At 51.1% G+C, this 27,047-nt stretch overlaps 10 protein-coding genes across 10 annotated transcripts; 3 read left to right on the top strand and 7 right to left on the bottom strand.

Annotated features, from left to right (window-relative positions):
- Positions 1–416: 416 nt before the first annotated feature.
- On the bottom strand, positions 417–2,079 carry ACO1O0_003677 (alkaline phosphatase; the record flags this gene model as incomplete). The annotated part of the gene is made up of 3 exons (XM_083193121.1): positions 417–1,624; positions 1,684–1,783; positions 1,849–2,079. The coding sequence occupies 3 exons, from the start codon at positions 2,077–2,079 to the stop codon at positions 417–419; spliced, it is 1,539 nt and encodes a 512-aa protein (XP_083052178.1).
- A 1,976-nt stretch (positions 2,080–4,055) lies between these two features.
- ACO1O0_003676 (uncharacterized protein) lies at positions 4,056–4,993 on the bottom strand (the record flags this gene model as incomplete). Its single annotated transcript, XM_083193120.1, has 2 exons — positions 4,056–4,519; positions 4,606–4,993. The coding sequence occupies 2 exons, from the start codon at positions 4,991–4,993 to the stop codon at positions 4,056–4,058; spliced, it is 852 nt and encodes a 283-aa protein (XP_083052177.1).
- A 77-nt stretch (positions 4,994–5,070) lies between these two features.
- ACO1O0_003675 (uncharacterized protein) lies at positions 5,071–5,399 on the bottom strand (the record flags this gene model as incomplete). Its single annotated transcript, XM_083193119.1, has 2 exons — positions 5,071–5,180; positions 5,240–5,399. The coding sequence occupies 2 exons, from the start codon at positions 5,397–5,399 to the stop codon at positions 5,071–5,073; spliced, it is 270 nt and encodes an 89-aa protein (XP_083052176.1).
- Positions 5,400–9,435: 4,036 nt separating this feature from the next.
- ACO1O0_003674 (uncharacterized protein) lies at positions 9,436–10,576 on the top strand (the record flags this gene model as incomplete). Its single annotated transcript, XM_083193118.1, has 4 exons — positions 9,436–9,742; positions 9,802–9,919; positions 9,992–10,056; positions 10,119–10,576. 4 exons carry the CDS (start codon positions 9,436–9,438, stop codon positions 10,574–10,576), a joined length of 948 nt encoding a protein of 315 aa, XP_083052175.1.
- Positions 10,577–15,298: 4,722 nt separating this feature from the next.
- On the bottom strand, positions 15,299–17,703 carry ACO1O0_003673 (uncharacterized protein; the record flags this gene model as incomplete). The annotated part of the gene is made up of 4 exons (XM_083193117.1): positions 15,299–16,015; positions 16,203–16,263; positions 16,770–17,470; positions 17,698–17,703. 4 exons carry the CDS (start codon positions 17,701–17,703, stop codon positions 15,299–15,301), a joined length of 1,485 nt encoding a protein of 494 aa, XP_083052174.1.
- A 442-nt stretch (positions 17,704–18,145) lies between these two features.
- Positions 18,146–19,892, bottom strand: ACO1O0_003672 (GMC family oxidoreductase; the record flags this gene model as incomplete). Its single annotated transcript, XM_083193116.1, has 3 exons — positions 18,146–19,560; positions 19,629–19,846; positions 19,885–19,892. The coding sequence occupies 3 exons, from the start codon at positions 19,890–19,892 to the stop codon at positions 18,146–18,148; spliced, it is 1,641 nt and encodes a 546-aa protein (XP_083052173.1).
- Positions 19,893–20,551: 659 nt separating this feature from the next.
- Positions 20,552–21,640, top strand: ACO1O0_003671 (DNA glycosylase; the record flags this gene model as incomplete). The annotated part of the gene is made up of 2 exons (XM_083193115.1): positions 20,552–20,649; positions 20,680–21,640. The coding sequence occupies 2 exons, from the start codon at positions 20,552–20,554 to the stop codon at positions 21,638–21,640; spliced, it is 1,059 nt and encodes a 352-aa protein (XP_083052172.1).
- A 183-nt stretch (positions 21,641–21,823) lies between these two features.
- Positions 21,824–22,603, bottom strand: ACO1O0_003670 (uncharacterized protein; the record flags this gene model as incomplete). Its single annotated transcript, XM_083193114.1, has 2 exons — positions 21,824–22,428; positions 22,576–22,603. 2 exons carry the CDS (start codon positions 22,601–22,603, stop codon positions 21,824–21,826), a joined length of 633 nt encoding a protein of 210 aa, XP_083052171.1.
- Positions 22,604–23,235: 632 nt separating this feature from the next.
- Positions 23,236–24,117, top strand: ACO1O0_003669 (uncharacterized protein; the record flags this gene model as incomplete). The annotated part of the gene is made up of 2 exons (XM_083193113.1): positions 23,236–23,383; positions 23,477–24,117. 2 exons carry the CDS (start codon positions 23,236–23,238, stop codon positions 24,115–24,117), a joined length of 789 nt encoding a protein of 262 aa, XP_083052170.1.
- A 363-nt stretch (positions 24,118–24,480) lies between these two features.
- ACO1O0_003668 (uncharacterized protein) lies at positions 24,481–25,671 on the bottom strand (the record flags this gene model as incomplete). The annotated part of the gene is made up of 3 exons (XM_083193112.1): positions 24,481–24,539; positions 24,904–25,389; positions 25,488–25,671. 3 exons carry the CDS (start codon positions 25,669–25,671, stop codon positions 24,481–24,483), a joined length of 729 nt encoding a protein of 242 aa, XP_083052169.1.
- Between the last annotated feature and the right edge of the window lie 1,376 nt (positions 25,672–27,047).

Here is a 27,047-nt window from a genome sequence, read left to right as displayed (position 1 = left end):
CGTAGTACGTTTTAGCGAGAATGACCCCTTGAAAGACCTCGTGTTTTTGGCCATCTTCGCATGCTCTGCCTCCCTAAAGGTACCCCCTAGCCCTGATAAGTTCTTTTGCCAGCATTCGGCAAGTCAACCAACATCTCTTTTCGTACTGGAGAACCATAGTAGGAAAGGTTTACACGTCAGAGCAATGTCGTTTGGCGCGGTTTAGAGTGGTTAACTCGTAGGATTGATTGGGACGGTCACCAATCACCAGTAAGCCTCAGAGGCTCAGCCCCATCGACAGGGCTCATGGTAAGACATAATGCCGTATATCCGGGCATGGCGTTGCTGGTTTAGGACAACGCCGAATAAATGATAATTAACAACTAGGTACAGTTAACACAGCCTCTCCTCTCGCTATACATGCACATGTACATTTACTAATGGTGATGGGTGTGCTTCTTGGCCTCCGCGTTGTCACGCTTGATGACATCCAGCAGATCCCTCCTCTCAATCCAGTCCACGCCGTTCTTGCGCAGCAGCTTCGTCACCTTCTCCATGTTGACGCCCAGCGCCTTCTCAACGTACCGCGGCAGCTCGATGTTGTTGATGTTGCCGCCCAGCGTGTCACGCATGTACTCGACGACGTGGCGGTCAGCCGCAAAGCCATGCAGCTGGACGTCAGCAGCCGTATGACCAGTGGTGGAAAAGTGCAAACCAGCCTCAGCAGCAAAGGCGTTGGTGATCTCGGAGCCCATGGTCAGCGCGCCGCCCTCCTCGTACACGGCGAGGAAGTGCGCAATGTCCTCGTCGGTGACGTTGGACAGGCCGTACAGGGGCATCTGGTCGCGCAGGTAGGCAGCCTTGTCATCGCCGGCCTCGTCGTCGAAGAGGTCAGCCAGCAGCTCGCCCGAGTTCTGGGCCTGCGTGAGCACCGTGGGGTTGTAGTTATCCTCGAGGGTCAGGCCACCGCACTCGTGATCGGCGGCCGAGAGGAGCTGCGTGTCCGGGTGCTCGGCGACGTACTCCTTGAGGTAGGCCATGACCTCGTTGAACATGAGGGTCTCGTGGACGTGGGCGGCGGCATCATTTCCGTGGGCAGCGTGGTCGATACGTGAGGCCTCGACCATGAGGAAGTAGCCCTTCTTGGACTTCTTGGTGTGGCCGGCGAGGGTGTTGAGACCCGTCTCGACGAGCTTCTTCAACGAGGGCTGCTCCTCAGGGTTACGGTCCATCTCGTAGTCGAGATGGCTACTGGCCAGGAGGCCGAGAAAAGGCAGAGGCAGCTTTCCGCCCTTCAGGACCTCCTCAAGGTCGCCCCTGTCAGCGGCATAGGTGTAGCCCTGCTCAACAGCCCACTCGATGAGGTCGACTCCATCCTCGCGATCACCTCCCTTATCCTTGGGGAGGTAGAACCGGCGACCGCCGCCAATGAGAAGGTCGACTAGGGATCCGATGGGATGGGTGTATCCAATCTGCTGGGCGGCAATCTCGATCTCCGAGTCGCGGTCAAGGACATGGGCACTGTAGGAGGCGGGCGTGGCGTGGGTGATGCGCGATGTGACCACCATTCCCGTCTTGAGGCCATTGAGGTGGGCGGCCTCGAGGATGGAGCCCACGGGCATGCCGTCGTCATCGACGCCAATGGCTGCTCATGTCAGTATCGACTCTTGGAGGGTGGGTGTGCATGCATCCAGGTGAACAAACCTCCGTTGTACGTCTTGATGCCGCAAGCAAATGCCGTGCCCGAGGCAGCCGAGTCGGTGACCAGATTGTCCGAGGAATAGGTGCGGACAGAACCAATCATCTAGTCCAGTCAGCCCTGGGGTCTCTATGCCGTCATCTATGATTGATGGATTCATCTTCTCATACCATGGAGTCGACGCCGATCCGGGCCGCATTGGGGCGCTCGACAGTGCCCTCGCCATCCGTCAGGCTGTAGTAGTCGCGGGCCAGGACCTGCGACGCGATGCCATAGCCATCGGGCACAACATAGATGAAGTTCTTGGCCTTGGGGTGCTTGGGGTGCGACTTGCCGGCGGCAGCGGGCTCGAGGAGAGCAGCGCCAGTGGCGACGACGAGGGGTAGGGAGACGAGACGCATCGTGTGGGAGTCTCTTGTCGATCAGAGATGGAAGTATGAGGGCCGGAGCAAAAACCAGCGCGTCCCCTCTTGGATTGAGGAGACGCTGGGGTCATGTCTTATATGTTTACCGGCCAACGGTATACGTTCCAAACATGCATCTCCCCGCGCCAATTAGCCAATCAACTGATACCATGAGAGACAAGCTGCCTTCCATTTTGCGAGATGAACGGCGGCGGACCCCGGACGGACGTCGGCCGGAGTAGACCGAGTCCAGCCGACCGTGGTCATGTACGTACTTCGTACCGTACGCGCACGATGGACGAATACTGAGGAGCGGGGGTTCATGGACGGTGACACGGTCCCACCACGCAATGTCAAATGGCTCACACTCGCGAGCCTCGTGGGGATGCCTCGTGATACTCGATCCCATGCCGGTGGCCTCGGAATGTTAAAACGTTTTGCTTTGTTTCCAATGTTTGTGGAAGTGTCTCCCAGACGAGCCTGACCGACATTCACGGGACCGGCCTTGACCGTGCGCCCGCCGCCATGCTCGATGTTGGCTTGGCTTAGCAAAGTGCCCGACTCTCCTGCCCAAGAGGGAATCCGCGGGGAAATAGCATCGACAGCCACGTCAAAAGGCCCAGGAGATTGGTTTCGAAACGCCTTAGCCCGGGTTGCCTCCGAGATAAGGGCGGCCATGTTACGAGTATCTATATAAGGCTGACATGGGGCACTAACCAGTTCAAGCTTAATTATAAGATTGATTTTTCCCCGCTAACTTTGTTTTTAATAGACCCACCACGTTTTGTTGGCTGCAGACTTCTCGTGTTGGTTTCTCAACCCCATTCCACCTACGTACTCTGTAAATCAACTGCTCTCGCCCAGGAGATGTGTGAGATAAAGTTGCAGCTTTTACATTAATGAGAGTCCGGAGTTGTAAGTTCCCAAATAACCTCATTCACTTTTTTTTGGCGTTTTTTTTATACTGTAGCGGGAGATGAGGAAGCATCGCAGTACGCCAGTGGGGGCCCCCCAACTAACGACTACCCTGTACACCTTCACTCCATTACGAACATCCGATGGTACCTAGCCTTTGCCTTCTACTCAAAGCTGTCGTCCAATGCATCCATTGTGTAAGACCTTAATTAGTATTAATGTCGAAGGTCTCTATTTATAACTGAAGATAGCGACTATATCTAGGAGCACACGTACTAATAATTTGTATTTAAATGGGGGCACAGGATCTAATCTAGCAGCCTCGGCAAGATAGCCTTCAACCCATTGGCTCAGTTACGCGACAGGAGCAGCCGCTGCCCAGCATTTTATTTCCCGCGTCTAATATTCGTTCCTTCGGATTCCGCTGACTATATGTGTTATTGTGTTATTAGCGCCGGACTCTTAATCCAAGGCTGGTCTCAGTTCGATGGGTGATGAAACGTGAAAGAGTTGTGTACATCGGTGAAGAAGTAACTAGCGAGAGAGTACGACGGCCAATTCGAGAGGTAGGCTTCTCGGCAAGAGCGTTATATTTCTGGAATCTTTCAAGCTCTCTTTACCTAATAATCATGATCTAGTGACTCCTGTTCTATCGTTTCTGTGGTATATGATGTATGAGCAGAAAAGAGATGAACACTAGTAGGGTGGAAGAAACACGTACATCGCCCCTGGTAGACATTTCTTTGTGTCGCTGCTACTAAATCACCTTATAGTGATTAGTGACATGTAACACATAGTATACCCGACTTTTCATCGGCAGAATAAGCCTCTACTTTTAGACCCATATAGTGAGAAACATGTTCAATATTGTTTCAGCTTCGGATGGCAATACTATTTGTATATGACTTGTCAAAGATTGTGAGGCTATATGAGCGAAGAATTAATTGTATATTGAAAGGGGATATGTCACGATGACTTTATGGATCGACTCTCCCAACTGAAGTACCCGCTCTCCTCGGTTAGAAACATTTGCCAACTATACCAACATTGTCGACAACCTAATCCCGCTTCTTGATGTTGCAGATGAGCCCCTTCTGGCGGGGGAACCAGCAACCAGTGACCTCCCATTCGGCGGTTGGGTCCGCAATCTCAATCTCGTAGTTCTTGATCAACGTGGGCACAATCTTGTAGATCTCGAGGGTGGCAAAGTTCCTGCCAATGCAGATCCGCGAGCCGCCTCCAAAGGTCAGGTCGGTGGCATTCCACAGGCGCATGCGCTCGCGGTAGGCCTCCTCGTCCTCGCCGTCGCGCTGTAGCCAACGCTCCGGGCGGTACGTGTCGGCGTCATCGCCCCAGATTTGATTGTTGCGATTCACGACATAGGGATTGATGCCCACACCGCAACCCGGGGGCACGAAGCTGCCGTCGGGTAGGGTCAGACCCTGCTCGGGAACGTAGCGCTCGAGGATCATGCAGACGCCGGGGTGCATGCGCATTCCCTCGCGGACAACAGCCTCGAGGTCTATAGGAGAAGCTAGTTAGCACCAGTATGTCCACGTCAAGCGATAGCATAGGTTTTGTCTCTACTGAAGAATGGGCGTAACTCACAGGGGAGAGATCTAGCAACGCTGTACTTGGCTATATCATCTCCGAGGTCGGCGGAGAGGATCTCTTGCTCAAGCTTCTTGTAGATATCTGGGTTCCTTAGAGTATAATAAAAGATGGCCCGGATGGTGATGGCGGTGGTATCCGCTCCGGCCAGAAGGTTGACCAATAGATATCCCATAATGACGCCCTCATTGACAAGATCGGGGTGTGTCTCCTTTGCCTCGATGAAGTGCTGTAGGAAGTCGGGAATCTTGGGGTTGTAGTTGGGATCCTTGCCCTGGAGTCGGCCCAATAACCCTTCGAAGGAGATGCGGGTGACATTCGCCAGGTTCGGGGGCCCGATGCGCTTCACGGGATTCTTGTCTAGAAGGAAATCGAGGAAGGGCATTTGGCCGACAGCAGCAAAGCTGTCCGATTGGAATCTGTCAGTGGTGTATATCTGAACACTGGGCACAGATGAACATACTAATCGAGTGCCTTGTCGGCAATTTCAATGGTGTGATCAAAGTCATGGCCCTGGTCCATGTAGCCAAAACGCTTGCTGAAAGTGGCGGTACCATTTACATCCCACGAGTCTGAGACATGTTAGTGTTGATCGGACTTTTACAGGTGCTATAGGAAGGAAGGATCTTACAAAACCCAATCCACTCGCCCAGATCGCATCTCTGCTTGGTGCCCTTGGTGGCAAAGCGGTTATCTAGTTGCTTGAGGAAGTCCTTGGAAACAGTATCCATGAGAGGCTCAAGGTTGAGCACGCTCGACATGGAGTAGTACTTGACAATCGGGCGCTTCATGCGGGCATGATCGGTCTGGCTGGTCGTACTGAAAAGGTGGTACGTAATTTTGCCATTAATGATGGTGCTATTGTTCTCATAGAACTCAGTCTGTTGTAGATAGTTAATTAACCCAAGTTGGTAGAAAGGTTGGGGCAGACTTAGACACACCTTCCGCCATTTTCCATCAGTGCCATATATCGTCTTGATCAAGTTGGGGGTGTCAAGGTCCAGAAGGTTAGGGCCGATCCTAACCACCGGCCCGTACTTTTCATGGAGCTTCTTGACATAAACATGATAGTTTCCCGTTCGTACGAGAAGGAGCCTCCAAATGTTCGTCCAGCCTGTCGTTTGTTGTGAGCCTTTCCTTTTATACACAGAGTGAGACTTCGCCGCAGGCACAAGCTTACCTGCAAGAAAAGGGCCTGGATATCTTCTCAATGGCGAGGTCAAATACGATACGGTCCACCACAGGACAATTGTGAGAAGAGGAATCCCGACTGCTAGGGTAAGAGCTGACCGGAGGTCAAGCCCTTGGAGGCTCGAGACCAAAGAGGCCATGCTGTTTCCTGATGCGTCGATTCGGGTTAATATTAAACACTAATGGGGTATATTCGATGAATTTGTGATGCAACGTACTGTTTCGGACGCAAAGTTTGCTTTTTCACGTCACGTTTCCTACCTTGCGCAAAGAGATGATACACGGGGTTGTCACAGGGTTTGGGTCAAACCGGCATCGGCTTCTTTAAACGGAAGACCTCCACTCCCGTCTTCCTACTTCATCATGTGGCACCGGGTCTCGCTGAAAACTGTCCGTTGTCCATGTGCTCCTTCAGGGCAAGTTTATTGCCTCCACAAGCAGGTGACTGGTCATTCCCGCCTTCGTACCGGGTTCCCGGAATACTCCTGTCAAGCCAGTACATGTGTCATCCTCGGCACTGTTGCTTGTTCAAGCCCACTTTCTGAGAAAGGGCGCAGACATTGCCTCCACGAGTAGGCGACTGGTCACTTATGACCCCCGTACGGATTTCCGGGATCTAAGGAATATTCGAGTGTGTTTGGCGGGATTGCATAATGTCTCCACTCCTTCCAAGCCAGCGCATATCTGAGCACCGTTCAATGTAGTACATAGTACGGATACATAGTAACAGATGATGCAGTTGGCAACTGCGATTTGAACTTTGTAGGTATGCTTTTCCTGGGTAGGCCGTTGACATTATTCCCGCGCGCAGGCATGGTCCGCGTACCCGGTCGTGGGAATTGATAGGTCTTCTAATTCTAATTTGGGAGAGTGATTAGTGCTAGTATTGTTAGGATTCATGTACAGAGTAGTAATTTATACTTCGTATGTGTATAGAGTAATTCAGTCTGTCGGATTGTTGGAACATACCCACCACCACTCAAAAGGACAGCTGCCGATCCACACAAGTTTATGTTGGAACAAAACTAACAAGCATTATTTTTGTTCCAATTGTTGCTGCTGTCCTGCGCAATATTGAGTTTTTCAGTGCCCGCGATAAAACGTCTGACAAGATCCTAGATTTCAAGTTAAAAATAATGGTTGGCAGACGGTAGTCCCCTATGGTACGAGTGTATCAATGTCCCATCAGCCGGCTTTTTACAGCGAAGACGGGGGATTGCAGAGAGTACCAATCATGAATATTTACGCGAGATTACGGATATTTCCATGGGGACCTCGCACACAATGGCCCTGTTTTGTTGTCTCCCTCGAATCCTCGTGGCGGTGGAATGAAGTCGCATACCCATGCCCGCCCGGTAGTTGAACTGACGACTGGTCAATGTTTCGCTATAGTGGGGGGCCGCAACTAATCCTGATAGAGGGATTTTTAATACATCATTCTTGATACAGTTTGCTGTGTCAAATATTCCTAGAGGTTTGATTCTACGAGCGAGTAGCCCCCCTGCGTCATTTGAGAGAGAGGAGAGACAACAAGGCTAGTAGTATATGTACGTAGGGGGCCTTGCGATACCCCTGTCATGTGCTACCAGTCGCCCCGCCGGGAAATCCATAAGTAAGGAGCCCTCAATTGCTAGGTGATCTGTCTTCGGATTATCGCTGGTCTGGTGCCAATGATACCCTCCATGCCATCTAAACATCACAGTGTTGTTTTGCTGCAGCTGTGCAAAGTTTCAGATTCTTCATAGGAAGTGATATCAATGCCGGTTCACACATTGCACATTGGTACTGGGCACCCCGGCCAAACAGCCGACGCAGATCCCGACCCTGTCCCCATTTCACCGGCTGCCCAGCATGCCTACTGTCAAATGGCAAAATAAACACTTTCCAGGCTCCTCCGTATGACAGACGCAGACTCTGGCTATATTGACTGGACGCTGTTGATAACCCCTAGCACCTTGGGGTTGGTATCTGAGTTGGCGACCTGACCAACGCCTGCCGTTCATAATATTCTAGTTGGTGCCTCAAGTCCCACGGATCTTTGGAGCTAGAAGAATTGCCCCTAGAAACAATCGGGTGATTTGGCTGAAACTCGATGTACAATCATAGGTCCAGGGAGGTTTAACGCCGCCACGCGCGGGAGTGGCGCCACTGCTCCTCCTGCATTATGACACTCATCATCCGCTTAAGGAAAGCCGGTTAGGAAAGGGAACGGTATTCGACCGCGGAGGGTCCCCTTCCAGCATTTCGACTTGTCACATACGGCATCTCCACAGTTTCGGATTTTGAAATGGTTCTCTCTCCTCGAGGATCCCAACACGGCCAATCGGATTCGTACCCACTTGGACATGATCATGCAAGCTCAATGACCATCCTGTTTGGAAAGTGGGACAGCCAACATGAATGCGGGTAGTTTCAACAGAGCACCTTGGTGATGTTAATATCTGCCAACAAAGAGGGCACAGCACCCGCAAGCTCTCTCATACTATAATATGTATTCGTATCCGTACTACGTAGGCATATATGGTCTACCAGCAGGTATCCCTAGAACCTAATTCTAACCCCAATTAAGGCCCTTACCCATCTTCCCGGGCCAAGGATTTGCGGCCCTGGTTCGTACCCACCACATTATTAGCACCCATGTACATAGTACCCATTCCCAACGGTGTGACAGAGAGTCGCCGCAGAGTACGAAAATACGTCCGCCAATTCCTTCCTATTCGGAATTTAGCGGTGTACTACATACATGCCATACTGCTCCATCTAAGCGGGTCGGGCCTTTATAGTAATGTTTCCGTACCGGCCCCCCACCTCGCCGTTGCACTTAATGTTACGCCCGCTGCCAACGGCCACACAATGCCATTGAAATTTATGATACCTCACTTCTGGGTGTTCGAGTCCGAATTTTCAAGTTGTCATGTTGCAAAACTATCCCGGCCTTGTCTGGTCTCAATTGCGCTTCTGACCATTGTGCGGCCTGTGTCCTCTGGGAAGCCTTGGGGGAGGACTCGTGTTGATGTCACTTCCTCTGTTCCCCTGGTTATCCGTACTATTACATAGTAACTTTTTGCTCTGACTTATTTAAAATCTACCGCCTCATCGTGACGAATCTTTCGGTAGTCTTGAGGGTTCTCTTTGTTTATATATTATTGTGTTCCTTCTGGTCTATCGAACATAGATCGTCACAGCGCCGAACAACGACCCCCATGTTTCTTCCAGCTAACTAGAGAACAAAACTCCTCGTTCCTTGCAATCTCAGCGCAACAACCTCATTTCCCTCCGACCTAAAGATTCTCTACTCCTTAGACAGTATTGTTGCCTGAAGAAGTAGAGAGAGGGGGAATCATGGCGATAGGGGGTGATGGCGGGTGGTCTATCGCCACGATGTGGGCGCTGACGGTACTCACATTCGTGTTCGTGCTTCTCCGTCTCTACACGCGGTATTTTCTGGTGCAGTCCGTCGGTATAGATGATCACGTTTACAACCTTGCGTTTGTAAGTGGCTTGTTACTTTCCTACATTGACCTGAGGCCTTGGTAGGCACCTCGTACTGACCGTTCTGATTTCTCCGTCCAGATTCTGCTATTATGCTACACAATATTTCTCACTGTATCGGCCACACGCGGCTTCGGTCAACATATGGACGAAATTAAAGATCCACAAGATGTTGTCGACGCAGTGTTTTTCGAGGCCATCGGCCAGCTTTTCGCTGTCACTGGTATGGCGGTCGCCAAGTGGTCCCTGGGGCTTTTCCTGCTGCGCATTGTCCAAAAGAAGTGGCACATGTTCCTTATATGGACTGTGATGGGCTGCCTGATGGCAGCCTCCATATCTGTCTGCTTCGTCTTTATGCTCCAGTGCACACCGCCAGCCTATCTCTGGGACCGCAGAATTGAGGGAGGCTTCTGCCATATTGACTCGGCACCAGTCTCTATGCTACTTTGCAGTATGTCCCTCCTTCGAGCTTCTACCGGACTTGATTTTCTGACAGCAGTGTTATCACAGTTTTATGCGTAACTGCGGACTTTTTCTTTGCCATCTTCCCCTGGACATTTATCTGGCAGCTCAACATGAATCAGCGCGAGAAGACCGTCATTCTCGTGAGCATGAGTCTAGGTGTCATGTAAGTATCAGCATCCAAATCTAGCACAGCGGGAAAAACCTCAAGCACAATCAACTAATAGCTATTTCATAGCGCGGGCGCCTGTGGCATCAAGCGAACTCTAGAGGTTCCAGCCTTGTCAAAACCCGACTACCTCAGTAAGGAGTGTCCCATTATGACGCTAATATGCAATACGCTTACAAGTTTTGCTCCCTTTTAGAGGTCACTGTTGGCCTGATTGTCTGGTCTGCGGCCGAGATCGCTGTGACGATGATTTGCATCGGCATCCCCGTTTGCCGACCACTATACAAGCAATACCTCGACAAGTTGACCTCGAACGACCAGAGCAAAGGCGCCGACGTCTCAGGTGGCCCGAATCGCAGCCACGAGCACCCCCTACGAACCTTTGGCGGCACGACAATGCACCGACTCGACGATGACGCAACGGACGCCTATAGTAGAAAGAATATTAGCAGCACGGATAGAAAGATTGGTGTTAAGGGGCCCTTCAATCAGTCTTATGCGGTCGGTGGAAGGCAGCAGAGTCCCAATAACAGCAGCGACGAGGAGATTCTGGGGCCGGAATTTCGGCAGGGGCACATGCGCACAAGGTCGAATGGTCAGGTAAATGGGATCCGGGTCACAGAAGAATACAGAGTCATGTCCTCAAAGAACTAAGACTGATGGTAATAATGGATGAACTGGTAACCCATGGTGGAAATGGCATAAACAAGGCCCAGAGATATAGATCTATTATTATGGTCTGGTATGACTTGAAATAGACACTATTATACGAATGCTAAAATATAGAAAGAAGACGCTAAGTACATAATAATATTAATTATACTAAGAAAAATCAGATAGAATTACCTACTCTGTTAGACAAACGACCGGCACCTATGATAGATATAAAAAATACCTTTACTGCTATACCTTCACTATTTCACCTCCAGAGCCCTGCTCCTTGCTCCTGTATCCTTGCTAAATTATCATGAGACTGCCACAGTGTCTCTACTAACACCTAGTTACCTTCTTCTTTATTATAATGGTTTATAAGCTTTTATTTTATTCTCCCTCGCTAAACACGTGACGTTATATTTGTGCCTAATTGTTAAGCTATATTAGATATTACTCCCGCTAGAGTAAATACTATACCCTCCGCTCCGGGTAGCGAAATTAACAACGCTGATATTACCTCGTAGTGATGTACCGCCTAGGATATATCTTTGGTGCCACGTGGCTAGACAATATACTGTAGGAGGAGCCGCGAGCTAGCCGACTACTAAGAGTCGATGCGTTCCGCCCACCGCGTATCTATGGATAAGAGAACCTAGTCCTTAAGGCCGACGTCGATAAGGGCGTTGAGGAGGGCCCGGTGGGGTTCTTGCGCTTCTTCTGCTATCATATTTAGCTTATTAGCTTCGTCTTTACGCCTAGTGCTCAACTACGGCTTTGTTTGGGACCTCTTTAGGCAGGTTAGTAGGAATCATGGCGATCGACTTTGGGGGGCTCTAGAGCGGGGTGTTGAAGAACGAGTCTTGATAAGTGGCTTATATTTGGCTGAGTGTCATGGCTGCAAGCGTCAACGTGTGAGGAGCTGCGGCAATCATGAAGTTTTTGATTGGGTGTATGTATATTTAGGCTTGTTTTTTTTTTTGGAAGACCTTTGCTTCCATAGTTCTTGAACCCTGCTGTGGAGAGATCACCTGCCATTCTGACATCAACAACAACACGCGCCAGAGAGGCCCATAGACCATCACGATAAGAGCACCGTTGGAGATACCAATGGTTGACTGGAGGTGAGTATATAAATAAATTTACTTTTGTATGAAATTGGAACTTGTAACGAAGTCATCACAACTACCCACCTAAAGGCCGAAAGTTGCCCATAGAATACTACCAAGCTCAGAGATGAAAGATGGATCAAATCGTAAAATATATTTATGAATACGATAATGTACAAGCATTAATCGATCCTATATTTTATCACCTTTACAAAAAGAGAATAAGAAATCCTAGCCGTCAAAAGCCCGCACTGTCTCATCGTACATGGTCAACCGGGATACCGGGTACCCCTATGATCTATCGTTGCGTCGAATGAGGTTATTGAATGCACCTGGCAACCTGCCTGGTACCTCATATAATGACTAAACTGGTCTATTGTCGTTGATGTCGCCCGCGTTGGTAGAGTCAATCTTGCAACGGAGAATATGTTGGCCTTCGGTTCTGCCAATCGTATTCCCACACCAAATCTCGTTGCCTTTGGAAACTGCCTCGCAAGAGCCGACCTTTTCGTTGTCCAGGTCAAATAAACCCCAATCGCGACCTGCGTAAACAGCTACATGGCGCAAAATAAGTCAGTATTGTAAATATACCATGCAGTGGAAAGAGTTACTTACTCCAGTGAAAATCATCGCTGTTAAAATTGAACTCCAACACGTCGATGCGGGTTGGGTCGCCTGAGCCAAAGCAGGCATCCTCATCCTCCGACTCGCAACGGACACCGTATTTGTCTCCACTAACATCTTTCCTCGTGACCCAAAGCCAGTCCAGTGAGTTATCACAATTTGCTTCGCCATCGTAGACTTGGTAGCCTCTAGAGTTTCCAGCTATGCCGGAGCCTCCAACACTCACTATGTAGACATCAAAGTCCGCATACACGGCTGGCAGCAGCACTGCAGAGGCGAAAGTGGTGGCTGAAAGAAACTTCATGGTGATTGAAAATTGGTGTCTTGTTGGTTTGAGATCGTGATTGTCTGGGAAAGTAGAGTGCAATGTGATTAATGAGAGTAGGATACAGGCGGGGGAGAGATGGCCTTTATATACTAATATGATACGTATATGCTTTCTTACAAAGGACTACAAGTGATAAATTCATAGAATACTTTGTCTACCTTATGACGTAGGCTTCTTAGGGCTACCTTATCCATTGTGTGAGATCGCACTTAAAGTATCAAGTACCTTATTGATCCTAAGTCTTCCCCCTGGGATGCGCTACGGCTGTCTAGATGGAGCATTTCTTAACAGCTGACAGCATAAAGTGGCGAAAATTGGGGTCTAAAGGATTCTCAAACCAAGCTCTGAAGGATTTCGCAGTTGGGGTCCAAAGGCTACTTATCTTTTCATTATGTTGAATCGATCGGCTTCTAGCTATCGGCCTCCCCGGATTACAAGAGAGAAAACCATCGCAGAATTAACTATATCGTAAAGTATAATCAAGGTTTCACGTTAGATATTACATATATAGGTACGATAAGCAAATCTAGACGACGTTGGGCCCTAACCAACCTTTGAAAATCGGCCATGAGGAACGGAGTAAACAACGAAGTAGGGCAGCATTCATCAAAGGGTACAGTGAGATTGAGTGAAGAGAAAAATGTGTCGTCATTTAGCGCCAGGTTAAGTCAGGCTGGGGTTGAAGGATTGAAACTGCCCATGGGGTTATGAGGCGACGAAACCCCTTGTTCTCAGCGGCGCGGGGAATATGAGTGATGAAGGATGCAACCCCAATTGCGGCACAGAGAGGTGATCGAGCCAGATTCCATCATCATGGTCATTCCATCAGCATGTTGGTCATTGATGTGACGATGATCTACGCCTTGGCATTGTGCCGCACGCCAAACAGCGGGCGTGTTCAGGGTCCTACGCAATTGTGCATAAGGTACGTACCAGTGCCACACAAGGCTCTCGCAAGTACTGTTAGGAACCAACAGCGGGCAGAGATAATGATAGAAAAACAATTTTTGACGTCATACTCATTTGACGCCACAACTTCAGTTGGTCCTTCTCTTAATTTGTCACCTGCCCTAGGATATATATGAGACGGTAGCAAACGTGGTTATGCTTTGCTACAGATATTTTTAGCCTATCTAGCTATGTATCCTAAGGTAAACCCTTCACGTTTATGGAAGCTTAGTGATACTAGTATGGTATACTGTGAATATGGTGCTAAAAAAAAGGCTAACGTTGAAATGGTCCTCTTGTAAGTGACAAGTCTTCTACTTGTTACAGCCAGCTGGCAAGTGTAAAGCTCTCATGCCCTTGGACAATTACTCCAACAACAAATTACTACACTTTTAATAACACGAGGAAATATACGTCTTGGTCTTGATGTTTTTGGTTTCAGAAGGCTTAGCCTGCCCATAGTAAATACTACCTGCGAGCACTGATCAAAAGACTGCACTATCAACGTATGAAAGACTAAAGGGCCAGCTCCACTAAAATGTGGAAGTCAAGCCATCGCCACCATGCGTATTCAAATAGGTCCTGTTGGCGTACGCAGACTATTCAGGCAAGGCAGAAGGTCCGACACTCTCCTTCAAATACTCATCGCTGACATAACTCCACCCTTCGACACGGTCCCCTGCGGTTCCTATAGTCAGCAATTTTCGATACATCAAAGGTTTTATCTCAAGGTGCCATTCGTCATGAACTTTTCCTTCTCGAGAAAAACAACAACGAGGAAACATACATGTTTTGATGACTCTATCTAACATCATTGGCTCGGCGATTTTGAAAAAAGGCTGGTAGTATGGTTTGGTCGCCTGCGTTTCAAAAAACCAATTTGGGCCTTTAGTCCAAACTTCGATGAAGCGGAATGTCCCCGGCTCTTCCGGAGAATGAATGACCTCAAAAAATAGACATTCTTTTTCGCGACAGACCGCCTTCCAAAGCGGTCGAAGGGCTGTTAAGAATGTTTCGACATTGCTCGGGTCGATCCTAAAGCTGCCCTCCATGACAGTCTGGGAAGGTTTCAGAGGCTCGGGGCTAGCCATTGTAATGCCTCGTTGAATTTGTGTTTAGAGCTTCGGGGAGCGGCATGACACCATATGTATGAATTGTGAAAGAGCCGATATTTATATTGGACTTTTTAATACAGCAGCACGAGTATAATCAACCGCCGGAATAACCACCAGTTGCTTAGAAAGCAGATGTCATCGAATTAACCGGAAACAGTTAGAGTCTAAACTCATGAAACAATTAAGCTTAGCACAGATTATAAATCCGGGGTGACGTTAGGCCGGCGGGGCGAACGGGGGCTATTGTACCCCGTAGGGCACGCCGTAATGCTAAGATAATATGAAATATATATATACGTATAGTATAATAATAGTTATATATGCTTATAATATGTACTTCTTTATGCTCAAAATACATGCATATATATACTTATAATATATATTATTATTATGCTATTATACCTTTTCACTCACTACTTTATTAGTCTTATGTACTCTCTTGCCCAGCGGTATTTCATATTGAGGATAAGAGAAATAGACGACTCGATTAGAAGCACAACTCTGCTATATGAATAGAGAGTTTTATAAAACTTGAATACCATTGCACTTTGTTTATTGGGAAACACTGCCAAATTTAAATCTAAGCACAACCAACACCCTTTCACCCGATCACACCCTGCGATGCCGCGTCGTCTAGCGCTGGAGGCTCTCCCGGCTTCAGGGATCGATCTAGGAATGCCACTGGTTTTCCCTTCCATGCCTCGTCCTGCGTGGCGCGGATCCTGTTCGCGATGCGTCGCAGGTTTGGTTCTTCCATCCTCAACCTGTCGAGGCAGTAATCCAGCCTCGTCTCCAGCTCTCTCTGCTTCTGGCAAAGGGCCCTCCGCCTTTCCAATGTCTCTTTCTTATTGGCCACCCTTGGGCCACAACTATGATGCCCGTTGATGCTTTGCCGCGCCTCCAACACCAGGTCGTCGTGCTTTTCCAGGAGGCGCCTGCTGGCCTGCAGTTGCTGCCGAGAGATGCGGACCTGCTCCTCCCACCAGGCCTTGCTCAGCCCAGACGCGTCCCCGTACACGGGCGGGCTGTCCAAGACCTTCTGCACCCTGGTGCACCGGTCCCCGTCCATGTCCATCGGGGTATCGAGGACGTTCCGGTGCTTCTGGACCTTGCGGGGCCCTGCGAGACTAAGGGTAGGGCAGCCGCACCTGGTGGGAGTCCGTGGACGGCTAAGCCGTCCAGCGATGGTGGCCGCAGTGGGAGAGCTGGGGATGTCCTCCGGGCCACGTTCCGGTTTCCCGGACAGAAATTTGGGGTGCTTCTTGTTGTACTTCATTCCTATCTCGGCCTTGGAAAGATCCTTGGAGGTTTCCTGGATCTGTTCACAAGCGTATTAGTATTGTCATTGTTCTTGTTTTAGGACAGGGGAAGGTGCAAGCCACAACTCCCACAGCTGACCACATATATGGAGACGATGGGAAATGCTAGAAAGTCTCTTGACAGAGTCCATGTTCCTTCTGAGGTGACAAAATCGCCATCAAGAAAGATCGTAATACTCTTCAGACACCGTATTTACGCTTCTCCATTGTACACAGGAAGGGGCTTGGCCGCAGAAGAATAAACAAGCTGGAAAGGTCATATGAACGTGCCTTCTGGAGACTGCGAGCCGCAGTTGGGGAGCCCTGGACCGAAAAGGTCAGGCGGGCAAAGGAGTCAATAAAATCCCAGTCGTGTTCCGTTTTGAAGATAATGAAATGGGAATGATGTTAAATGTGTGAGATGTCTTGAGATATGTGTGTAGGTAGCTTCCAGCGAACGTCTCAGAATGTGATCGGGTCGATGTGTGTAAGCTGGGCTGCGTTGTTGAAAATGATCGGAAGGGGGTCAAGGGAAAAAAGTGTTTCTTATACCCCCATTTCCTGATGGCGTTCATGATGATATAAACAAACAAAGGTTTAAGGTTTCCTTGGCTTCCCCATAGAAGATACGTGTTTAGATGGGAATGGACCCTATTAATATTAAAATAAATTAGCTTCTTATCGCGCCTGATACTGTTATACTCTGTATACTCTATATACTCTATATACTCTATATACTCTATATACTCTATATACTCTATGTACTCTATATACTCTATGTACTCTATGTACTCTATATACTCTGTGTACTCTGTATACTCTGTGTACTCTGTGTACTCTATATACTCTGTATACTCTATGTACTCTGTGTACTCTGTGTACTCTATGTACTCTATGTACTCTGTGTACTCTGTGTACTCTGTGTACTCTGTGTACTCTGTGTACTCTGTGTACTCTGTGTACTCTGTGTACTCTGTGTACTCTGTGTACTCTGTGTACTCTGTGTACTCTGTGTACTCTGTGTACTCTGTGTACTCTGTGTACTCTATGTACTCTGTGTACTCTGTGTACTCTGTGTACTCTGTGTACTCTGTGTACTCTGTGTACTCTGTGTACTCTGTGTACTCTATGTACTCTGTGTACTCTGTGTACTCTGTGTACTCTATGTACTCTGTGTACTCTGTGTACTCTGTGTACTCTGTGTACTCTATGTACTCTGTGTACTCTGTGTACTCTGTGTACTCTGTGTACTCTGTGTACTCTGTGTACTCTGTGTACTCTGTGTACTCTATGTACTCTGTGTACTCTGTGTACTCTGTGTACTCTATGTACTCTGTGTACTCTGTGTACTCTGTGTACTCTGTGTACTCTGTGTACTCTGTGTACTCTGTGTACTCTGTGTACTCTGTGTACTCTGTGTACTCTGTGTACTCTGTGTACTCTGTGTACTCTGTGTACTCTGTGTACTCTGTGTACTCAAAGAGATGGCGACGGTCGTTGCAAGTGGGCCAAGCTCCGATGTGGGGCCGTGAATCTCGTTGTCCTCCGAGAAGGCCAGCAATGGCTCTAAATTAATCCCGTTATGGGATCAGTACCGTCTTTGAAGAGACGTATAAGTTGAGGATTATATGAGAACCATTTTCTATTGGGAAAAGTGGCAAGGGGTGTATGTTGGTCATTGATGAATCACTCCTGCACAGACAGCCATCCCAACAGATTAAGAGCATCTCTCCCAGATTTTAATTATTCAGAGTGTGTACCAAGTTTACGGCTAACTGACCTTTCATGTACCGAACTTGGTGACGCTGTGGCGGAGCCACACCCTCCCGAGACTTCGGGGTTCGGTCGAGACGAGGTGTGGAGCTGGTTAATCAAAGTATACGAAGCAGGCTGGCTGATTAGAATAAAAGGAATAGTTAATCTAGAACAGAAACATGGCAGGGAATAGACAAAGCATTACCGTGTGGTAACATATGAGATGATGGAAGGCATTACTGCTGCCCTATCTACCTACGAAGATGCCTTTTAACTTTGTGTGTACTGATGGTGGTCATGTGGCGGCTGATAATATCCGAAAAAGGAAAAATAAAAATAAACAGAAGAAGAGTCACATCACTAGGTATTTCAGTACAGTACCCAGTTCCTCTCAGTCAACGAGAAGTAACAATCATCTCGGCAGCCCGCTGCGCCACCGCGTATAGCGTCGCCGTCAAGTGCCCGCTGAACTGCATGGGCAGCACCGATGCATCGACGACGCGCAGTCCCCTCGCCCCGTACACCCTCATCTGCGCGTCCACCACACCGCCCAGCTCGCGGCTCATCATGGCTGCCGTCCCGAGATAGTGCGAGTTGGATCCCAGCGTCTCGCGGACAAACGGGTACCACTCGGAGTCGGGCGCGTCTGGGTCCAGGGCCGAGGTGGGCGCCTCGATGATGTGGGATACAGGGTCAGTGGTCCAGAACCTGGCGGCGAGACGTCCTGTGAGAACCTGCATATCTGCATCGAGGTCAATTTGTAGATATTGCGGGTCGATGACGGGCGTGTGGAAGTCAGATGGGGAGCGCAAGTGCACACTCCCACGGCTGAAGGGTAGGAGTTGCCAGTATGCCGAAGCGAACTGGTCTCCAAAGCCAGCCAAGATGATCTCAGAAATGGTGGTGTCCTCATCGAACATGACGTGGTACTGAATCTGAAAGATTTTCTGCAGGGCGGCGACATTGAGAGCGCCCTTGCTGGCGGCGGCGACCTGCTTGGCGTATTCTCGCAGCTTTCTCTTAGTTGCTTTGGCCACAGTATCGAAATCTTCGCCAAAGAGGTCCTTAGCCGTAACAAAAGTTCCGTACAGAGTCGATCCCCCCACGGTGACCTCGCCTGTCCCTTTGTAGCTGAGGGGGTTGTTGGGCTGGTCAATCATATTCTCGCCGACACCAGGTGCGTGAATAACCGTTTCGATTCCCAGCCCTCGCAGGAACTTAGAGTTCCCGACACCAGAGTTCTCGAGGATGAGTGGTGTGCGCAGAGCGCCGGCCGACAAAATGACTTCCTTGTTGGCGTGGATGACAATGGAGTCTTTTGCATCATTCACATACTCCACGCCCACCGCCTGTGGAGGATGGGATCCCTTTTCCCAGAGCACCCTCACCCCTGTGCCGTTGACAATTTGGAGGTTGGGTCTCTCCTCGACAGGCCACAGGTAGCTCGTGGCGGAATCCGAGCGACGGTTCTTGACTGGGTCCAGAGTCTGCGGCCAGACGCTGAAACCTTCCGTCACGCCGCTGTTGACATCCCCATTTATTTCCTCCCCCAGATGATCCCATGTGTCTTTTGATAGAGAGTACAAGGTCCGGTTCTCCAAGGCCGGCGTGAAGCCAACGTGGACCTCACCGTCGCGGCCGTGGAATCCAGGGTTGAACAACGCACCGGCCTCGACTTGGACACTGGTGGGGTCGAAGAACTTCTCAACCTTCTTGAAGTAAGGGAGCATAGTGTCCCAGTTCCAACCGTGGTTCCCCAGGACCTCCCAGGCGTCGAACTGGGCCTTGTCGCCGCGGACATAAGTCATACCTTGATGCACGCACTCAGTTAGCCCCAAGTGTCACGTCCACGACTCTCTGTACCCTGGTGGAGCCTACCATTGATGAGACTTGTCCCGCCGATGCCTTTTCCTGCAGAAAGAGTGATGGTACGATTGTCAACGTGAGTCTGGCTCACGCTCTGGTAGCCCCAGTTGACGCCAACAGACGGGTCGCTTAGGCTAAGCCACTTGGTTGGATCCTCGACGGCCTCATTGCCACGTTGGTCAGCGCCTGGGTCAATGACTGCGACCGAGACAGCAGGATCCTCGGATAGCCTATTAGCTAGGAGGAGACCACAAGTGCCACCGCCGACAATAACATAGTCAAATGAGGCGGCCAGGGCGCCTGGGAGGAGAAGCGTGGTGAGTAGATGCATGGCTCACTGGGGGTTCAGTCCCGAGAATATTTTGAAACATTGTTTCAACGAGATGGGGAGGATCAGCGCCGGCCTGGGTATAAAAACAGCTGGCTGCGCTACATACGCAGAGTAAGCGACTCCTTTCAGCTACAGTCTTATGGGCATGGGTGAATGCACTTGGCTGGCTGGTCCGTCCGGGGATCCCCACTCAGTCGGGCCGTCTGTTACATGGTTCCACCCCGATCGGGGCCGAAAGACGGGGTTTAAATCCGGGGAACCGTTGAAGACCTCAGACATTGAATTATCATGCAAATGGGAATGAAGACACTATAGAATTCCTGCGTGGATGGAGTATAGCCTGTGAAAGTGATTCGTCTGGTTGGCTGGAACTCGGGAACCGGCTTGATCGGCAATTTAGCGCGAGGAACCCGTCATCGAACTCTGTTACTCCATCGACCGCATCACAGCTTGTCCATTTGATGGCATCAAGACTTTCACCACATATCATCAAACAGACTGGGACAATTAGCACGATTCTTCCTTTCTGTAACGGCTGCCTATGCGGAGAATGCCCTTGGACCCGAGACGGATTACATCGCCACAACTCGCATTCACCATCACCATGCCTAGCCCATCCAGCACCATCACGCCCAGGCGGAGCGCACGGAATATCAAACGAGAGCCCGACGATGCCCCGATAACTAATATCTCATCGACCAAGTTACGCAAAACCAAACAGGAACTCGCCAGCCAGCCATCAACACCACCCAAGCGCACCCTCCTCAAATCCCCCTCATCATCAACAACCTCACCATACTTCCCCAAGCCCAAATCATCCCTCCAGTCCCGCAAACTCGCCGCTTACGCCACCCTCTCTCAAGCCTCCCCCTACCCATCCTTCACTCATCCCACATCGGAAGATTGTCGTCGCGCCCACTCCATCCTTGCCCGCCTACATGGCGACCGCATCCAACCAGACACCGTCGTCGCCCCCCGCGACTCGGCCGGCTGCGGCTCCTCGCCCTCTGTCCTGGACGCCCTCATCCGGACCATCCTCTCCCAAAACACTAGCGACAGGAACGCCTCCCGCGCCAAGCATGCCATGGACGAAGTCTACGGCTGCTTCTCCTCCTCCTCGCCCTCCGACCGATGGTCTGCCATCGTCGAAGGTGGCCAGCCCAAACTCCAGCGCACCATCCAGTCCGGCGGTCTCAGTGTCGTCAAGAGCAAGGTCATCATCAACGTGCTCACACAGGTCCGCGAAAAGCACGGGTCGTACTCGCTGGACCACCTGCTCGAGGAGAGGGACGACGCCGAGTGCATGCGCCAGTTACTGGCGTTCCGCGGGATCGGCCCCAAGACGGCGTCGTGTGTCCTGCTCTTTTGTCTGCAGCGGCACAGCTTTGCCGTCGACACGCACGTGTATCGCCTCACGGGGCTTATGGGCTGGCGGCCGCTTAAGGCGACGAGGGAGGAGGCGCATGCGCACCTCGACGCTAGGATCCCGGATGATGAGAAGTATCCACTCCATGTGCTTCTTGTTACGCATGGGAAGACGTGTGCTGAGTGCAAGGCCGGTGGGAAGAGTATTGGGAAGTGTGAATTGCGAAAGACATTCCAGAAGGGTGTCAAGGACGAGGTCGAGAGCAAGGTCGATGGCAAGGTCGACGATGAGGGCCTAGATATCAAGACCGAGGAGCAACAGGAATAGATACATTCTGTACTGTCTTCAAACGCATGCAAAAAAGCGCATGCTCGCAATCTATGTTCTATGCAAGCAATTACTAACAGTGTTTCTGTCTGCCAAATCAAGGGTATCGCCAACACGCCGACACAAAAACTCCAATCCAACTCCCATCCAACCCAATCACCAATTCACCAGAACCAACATGATCTATGCCTCCCAGTCCATCTGCTCCTCCACCATCCACTCCCACCCCTCCCCGGGCCTCTCCTGCTCCCCATGCACCTCCTGCGCCCCTTCGGCATACACCCTCTCCCGCGCCAGGCAATACGCAGCCTCCAGCCCGCTCAGGATCTGGCCCAGTATCCAGCGCAGGTCGTACATCCTCGTCGGCGGCGTCGCCGCAGCCACGTCCCCCTCGCCCGCCGCGTCCTTCCACCTGTTGCGCAGCTCCTTGGCCTTCCACAGCGCGTGGTTCACGTCGCCCTGGCCCAGCACCCCGTGCAGCGGGTTGTCCGCGTCGCCCAGCGCCGTCAGGACATTATGGTGGTACGCGTGCCTCCCGCCGCCGCCGGAGGACATGATCTCCACGCCGAATATGCTCTGCAGCAGCACGAGGGCCTGCTCGATCCACGAGTAGAACTCGTAGAAGTCGAGCTTGAAGTTGCGCTCCGCGACGGCGACGTCGAACCCCAGCGCAGCGGCCGCGTCGGCGCTCGTGCGCGCCCAGCTGCTCTCCAGGTCGAGCGACTTCCAGCGAAGGCGGAGACACGTCTGCTCGAGGCGGTGCAGGGACTGCGCGGGCGCGAGGGAAGCTGGGTGCGTGGACGCGGGGTTGGGCGTCGCGGGTGTGAGGCTCGGGAAATCGGTTGGGGAGGTTTTCGGGGGGACGGATCGCGAGCGGGGGTCGAAGCGATGTGAGGTGTGGACATGGGAGCGTGAGGATGCCCAGATGGAGGCACCGAGGCCGCCGGCGGAGGTGTGCGTCATAGTTGATGTCTGGCGTGGTGGTGTCGATGGGGATGGTGATGGATGTGGAGGATCGTTTGGACAGGCGTTGGCTCGCGTGCCATGAGAGATGCGGGCTTAAAGGCTGCTATAGAACCGCTTGGAACAGTCATGTAACATGTCGAGAATTGATGTTGGGCGTGAACAATACGCCTTGCGAGCAAACAGAGATGTCCCGGTTTTAATGTTGATGTCAAGTCGAATGGCATGACGCTGGATAGAAACGCGTGGGCGGTTAAGCCACTCTACGGTGGAGCCCGCCAGCTACCAACACCGTCACTTTTCACCGCTACGTGTGATCAATAAGGTCTTACTGTAGGGTCAGGATATTGTATCGTCAGCCGAAGAGTAATATATGTCTAGATCTGGCGTGTTATATTTTATTGTTTCTGCACCATTTCTTCTCTTGAATACAGTGTCGCGTACGGCCGTAGTGCGCCGTAGCGCCCTCACCATTGGTAGCGGGGCATTCAGTTGGAAACTTGGAATCAGCCCAGAAATCTATAAATACTTTGGCGGTCGCTCTGTGTCCTCCAAGCGTTGTTCTGCTAACCTAGACCACGTATTTGCCACAGGGGAAATTCACCCTTGCGGCTCTCACACAAACAGCCAGCATGTCTTCGGAAGAACTAAAAGACGCCATCAGCGTCGTACATCTGTTTGTTCAACCGTCTTCTCTGGACAAGCTCGAGGTTTCCCCACAATGGCATAAAGTCATGAACAAGATCACCAACTTTCCCAACTTCCGCTACGCGGCAAGAGGTGAGGGAGTCGACGATGCAACCCATATCATGCTCCTACTTGGCTGGACTCACGATACCAAACCACCGCCTGTTTTTCTCCCGGCTGCCCCAGATCCTCCTCCGGCGGATGGTTCAAGCGATTCTCTCCTTGACGCATTACTCGCACCCATATCGCCTTTCTTCTCCCAGAGGCCGCACGTGTGCACGTTATGGCACAAGTACATTGGGGAGGGCGCAAACATGCTCACCACGTCCGCAAGGGGGCGGATGGATAATGCCATGATCGAGTTCATGACGGTCCGGGGGCCGGTTGACAAGGTGGAGCCGGCACTCAAGGCCATCGAAACGGCCCTGCGGAAATACCACGAGCTCAGGGAGCGGCCGAGAGCATCTGGCACAATCTACAGTGATACCTGGGATGGTGTTCACTTGCTGAGTCTGGACGATGACACCGGGGACAAGGAGGCCCAGGGACAAGCCCGACATGTCTCCCTTGCCTTGTTTCTGAGATGGAGCAACCGCGGGGGGCGTACCGAGTTTCAGGATCCCTCTCTCCCCGACTCATCAGTCGAGCCACAGCTACAGCCTCTCTATCCCAGCGACTTATGGCAAGAGAGCGTCGCCAAACCGCTACAGACGCTGAGAGAGCAGGGAGCTACCATTGAGTCGTGGGATTACCACAACGCAAGGCTTGTCATCAACGAGAGGCGGGGCCAGCTAGTGGCAGACCGCTCAGATATATGGGGGAGATAGGTAGGGAGAGATAGACAGGCAGGGGGAGATCGTTGACAGACGGGTGAAGCTAGATCAGGGACACTAATAGAATCACGATGGAGAAGCTGAGCAGTTGGCGGGTTCTTGAAACCGGATGAGCAGGCAAGGTGTTTACATCGCCAGCCCATTTTAGGTCACCATCTATACCTAAATATTCTCCTGCACATCCCAACCCATTATCTAGCTGAAAATAAGAGCCTAGCATCAAGCTCAGGGGTTAACCGCGGGGATTGCCTTTGCCTTGCCGTTCCCTGCCCAATCGAAATTATCCAGGACCCTAGTGATGTGTTTGTTAGCAAATCACGAGCCAAACACGGCAATGACCATTGGGGACTGGGTTCCTTACGACATCATGCCAAAGTATGCGTACGTCTCGGCCGTGAAGGTAGCCTTTGAAGGGCCTGTGTTCCCCCCGCCGCTCACACGTGCCAAGTTTGAGCAAAATGTGTAGTGATCTGGTTGTTACACAAATCAGTGACATGTTTATCTAAATGGGACCCATATGCGTGGCGAGAGATGTGGTGGCCGCTGGACCCTCTGAGACGTTAAGGGCAGTGGGAGGAGGCTTACAAGTAACAACTGGTGCAAAATTGGCGGCGTCACCGTCATTGGATGTCGTATATTTATTAGTCCCCCTGTCGAGCCAGACAAGCGAACCGTCTTTAGAGGTTGCGCGTTGATCGGGAACTTCAGAGTAAAGTAGGTAGTCAGCGGATGCAACCAGGCGGCATAGAGTATTTTTGCAAAAGGGTCAGAGAAACTTACCCTCCCGAGTACCCATCTCGTTACGGCCGTACCAGTGTGCGAGCTCATGGATCATGATGCGCGAGAGACTGAACTGCCCAAAGTCGTCCAGCTTCTTCCCCTCCGTCACGCTGTCCCTTCCATCGACTGCCGACTGAGTGCCGGGGACATTTCCCCTAAAGGCGGTGTCGCAGAAGACGACCATATCCTGCTTGGCCACGGTCACAGCCCACGTGCTCCCTCTACAGATCATAACGTCCCTATCGTTACCGTTGACAATGTACCGGTGATTGTATACCCATGCACCTATCCAGCCAAGCAGGTTCGCTCCTTGGGACTCCTGGAGTGTACGTCCAGACGGATCGTACGGGTCAGGATCATCCTTGCCAACCCACTGGAAGGAACTTTGGCCACACAACAGCATTGGCTTCCGCCGCAGTGACGTGAAGCCAAATTCTGGGATGTTTGTGCTGCCCTGAAGGGCCCGATTCATCTTCTCGTAAACATCTTTGTGGGGGAGGATAGTTAGCTCGGTGCACGTCAAAGGGGGGAGGGGGGGGTTTACCACCCGTACATGTAACCCCACAGACAGATTTAAGACTTACAGAGGACGTTGGCCATGTGCTCCTCGTTGGGGTCATGGCCTTGCGGGTCAGGTTGAAAGCCAAACATGTTGGTGACAGCGCGAGCAACGCGGTCCCATTCCAGGACGCTTTGAAAGCTGGCGCGGGTAACTCTCGGACGCGGGTTCATGACGGTCTGGAGGTCCTGCAACGCCTTGGATGCCATCACGGCGGCGTCGTCGTATGCCTTCTGCAGGGCATCTCGGTGGGCATCGCATGACGGGTCCACCTCCCAGATGTCAAGATTGGCGGCCCAGCTGGCTCCGGCCAAGAGGCCCACGAGCACAGAGATGATGCGCATCGCAACACAGGGAAAAATAAAACAATGGCGATGAGTGAGACTAGATGGAGGGAAGGAAGCAAGGTCAAGTCTTCAACAAGTGGGAAACCCCAGCCACATCCTTGGGCGACTATATCGCAAGCTTGGGGGCAGTTGTAGTCTTGTAGATCATATCTGCAGCCAGGCAAGGGTGAGATATAAAACAACTTGAATGGCAGAGGCCGGGAGCGAGCCAACTGCACCAGGCCTGTGCAATCACTACGGGACCCGTCCAGATGTACATGCTGGGATGGAGAACTTGGGGATCCAGCTGCCGGGTTTTTTTAGGTCGCATCGGCCCATGCATAGCATGTGGCTTGGTCCGTTCACTCATGCCACGCGGGGCCACGACCCCTGGTCCCCGATCCTACTCGTATTACAAGCATGAAAACAGGAAACGTCCCGGCTTCGGCCTCAGCCTAGCGCTAGAAGCCAACATAGTATCCGTACATGCTTGCCGACTATGTACGGAGTACGGAGTACATAGTAGTAATGGGACCCTGGGGTTAAGCCTGTCCCGCGGCGCTAATTACCCGTCGTGGAGGAATGCACATGTGCCAGCGGTGATGACGGGAATTTAAAAATTTGCCGAGGTGTATATGTCAGCCTCTTGAGCTCCGATCCGTGACGTCGGCCGGAGCGGCCTTCGGTTTGAACGGGATACTTTGAGAGTTATGAAAAAGTACTATTAGTAGGTAATTTTCAAGGTTTTGCTGGGTTAGAGGTGCAGAGGCCGATCCAGCAGTCTTGTATGAAGCGGCTGATTTGGCCCGTAGCGATTGTGGACCTCATATTCCTCCATAACTAAGCCTACATAGGTGGCCCGTATCTGTACTAGAAATCAGAGCCCTCCTACTAGCGCGGTATATCGAAAACAAGGGTCTACGATTTGTGAAAAAGTTCTTCACTATTTTGGGAAAGGTCTCTTTTTCATCTACGCTTGGCAGCGAAGACCGATCAGGGCCTTGGGAATGCTACATACCTAGTAGAAGCAACGTGCCGCGGCTGCCAAGTCTGGCGCAGCAGAGCCGAGAGGGAAATAGACATGGATTGAAAACACTAGAGATATAATGTTTTTTAGTAGGTAATAGAAACTTGGTAGCACGGGCCCCCGACAAAGGTTGGCAGCGGATAGGTATAAACCTCTAATACGTAATAATACGTAAGGAAGCGGGCAACCCCAAAGAAACCCACACTTCCGTCCCATTCGCCGTGCCCAGTGC

This window comes from Amphichorda felina (assembly GCF_050947745.1).
Source record: "Amphichorda felina strain 45539 chromosome Unknown scaffold_3, whole genome shotgun sequence".
Taxonomy (NCBI): Eukaryota; Fungi; Ascomycota; class Sordariomycetes; order Hypocreales; family Bionectriaceae; genus Amphichorda; species Amphichorda felina.
Note: the sequence above shows the minus strand (reverse complement) of the source record. Positions and strands in the feature narration are given on the sequence as shown.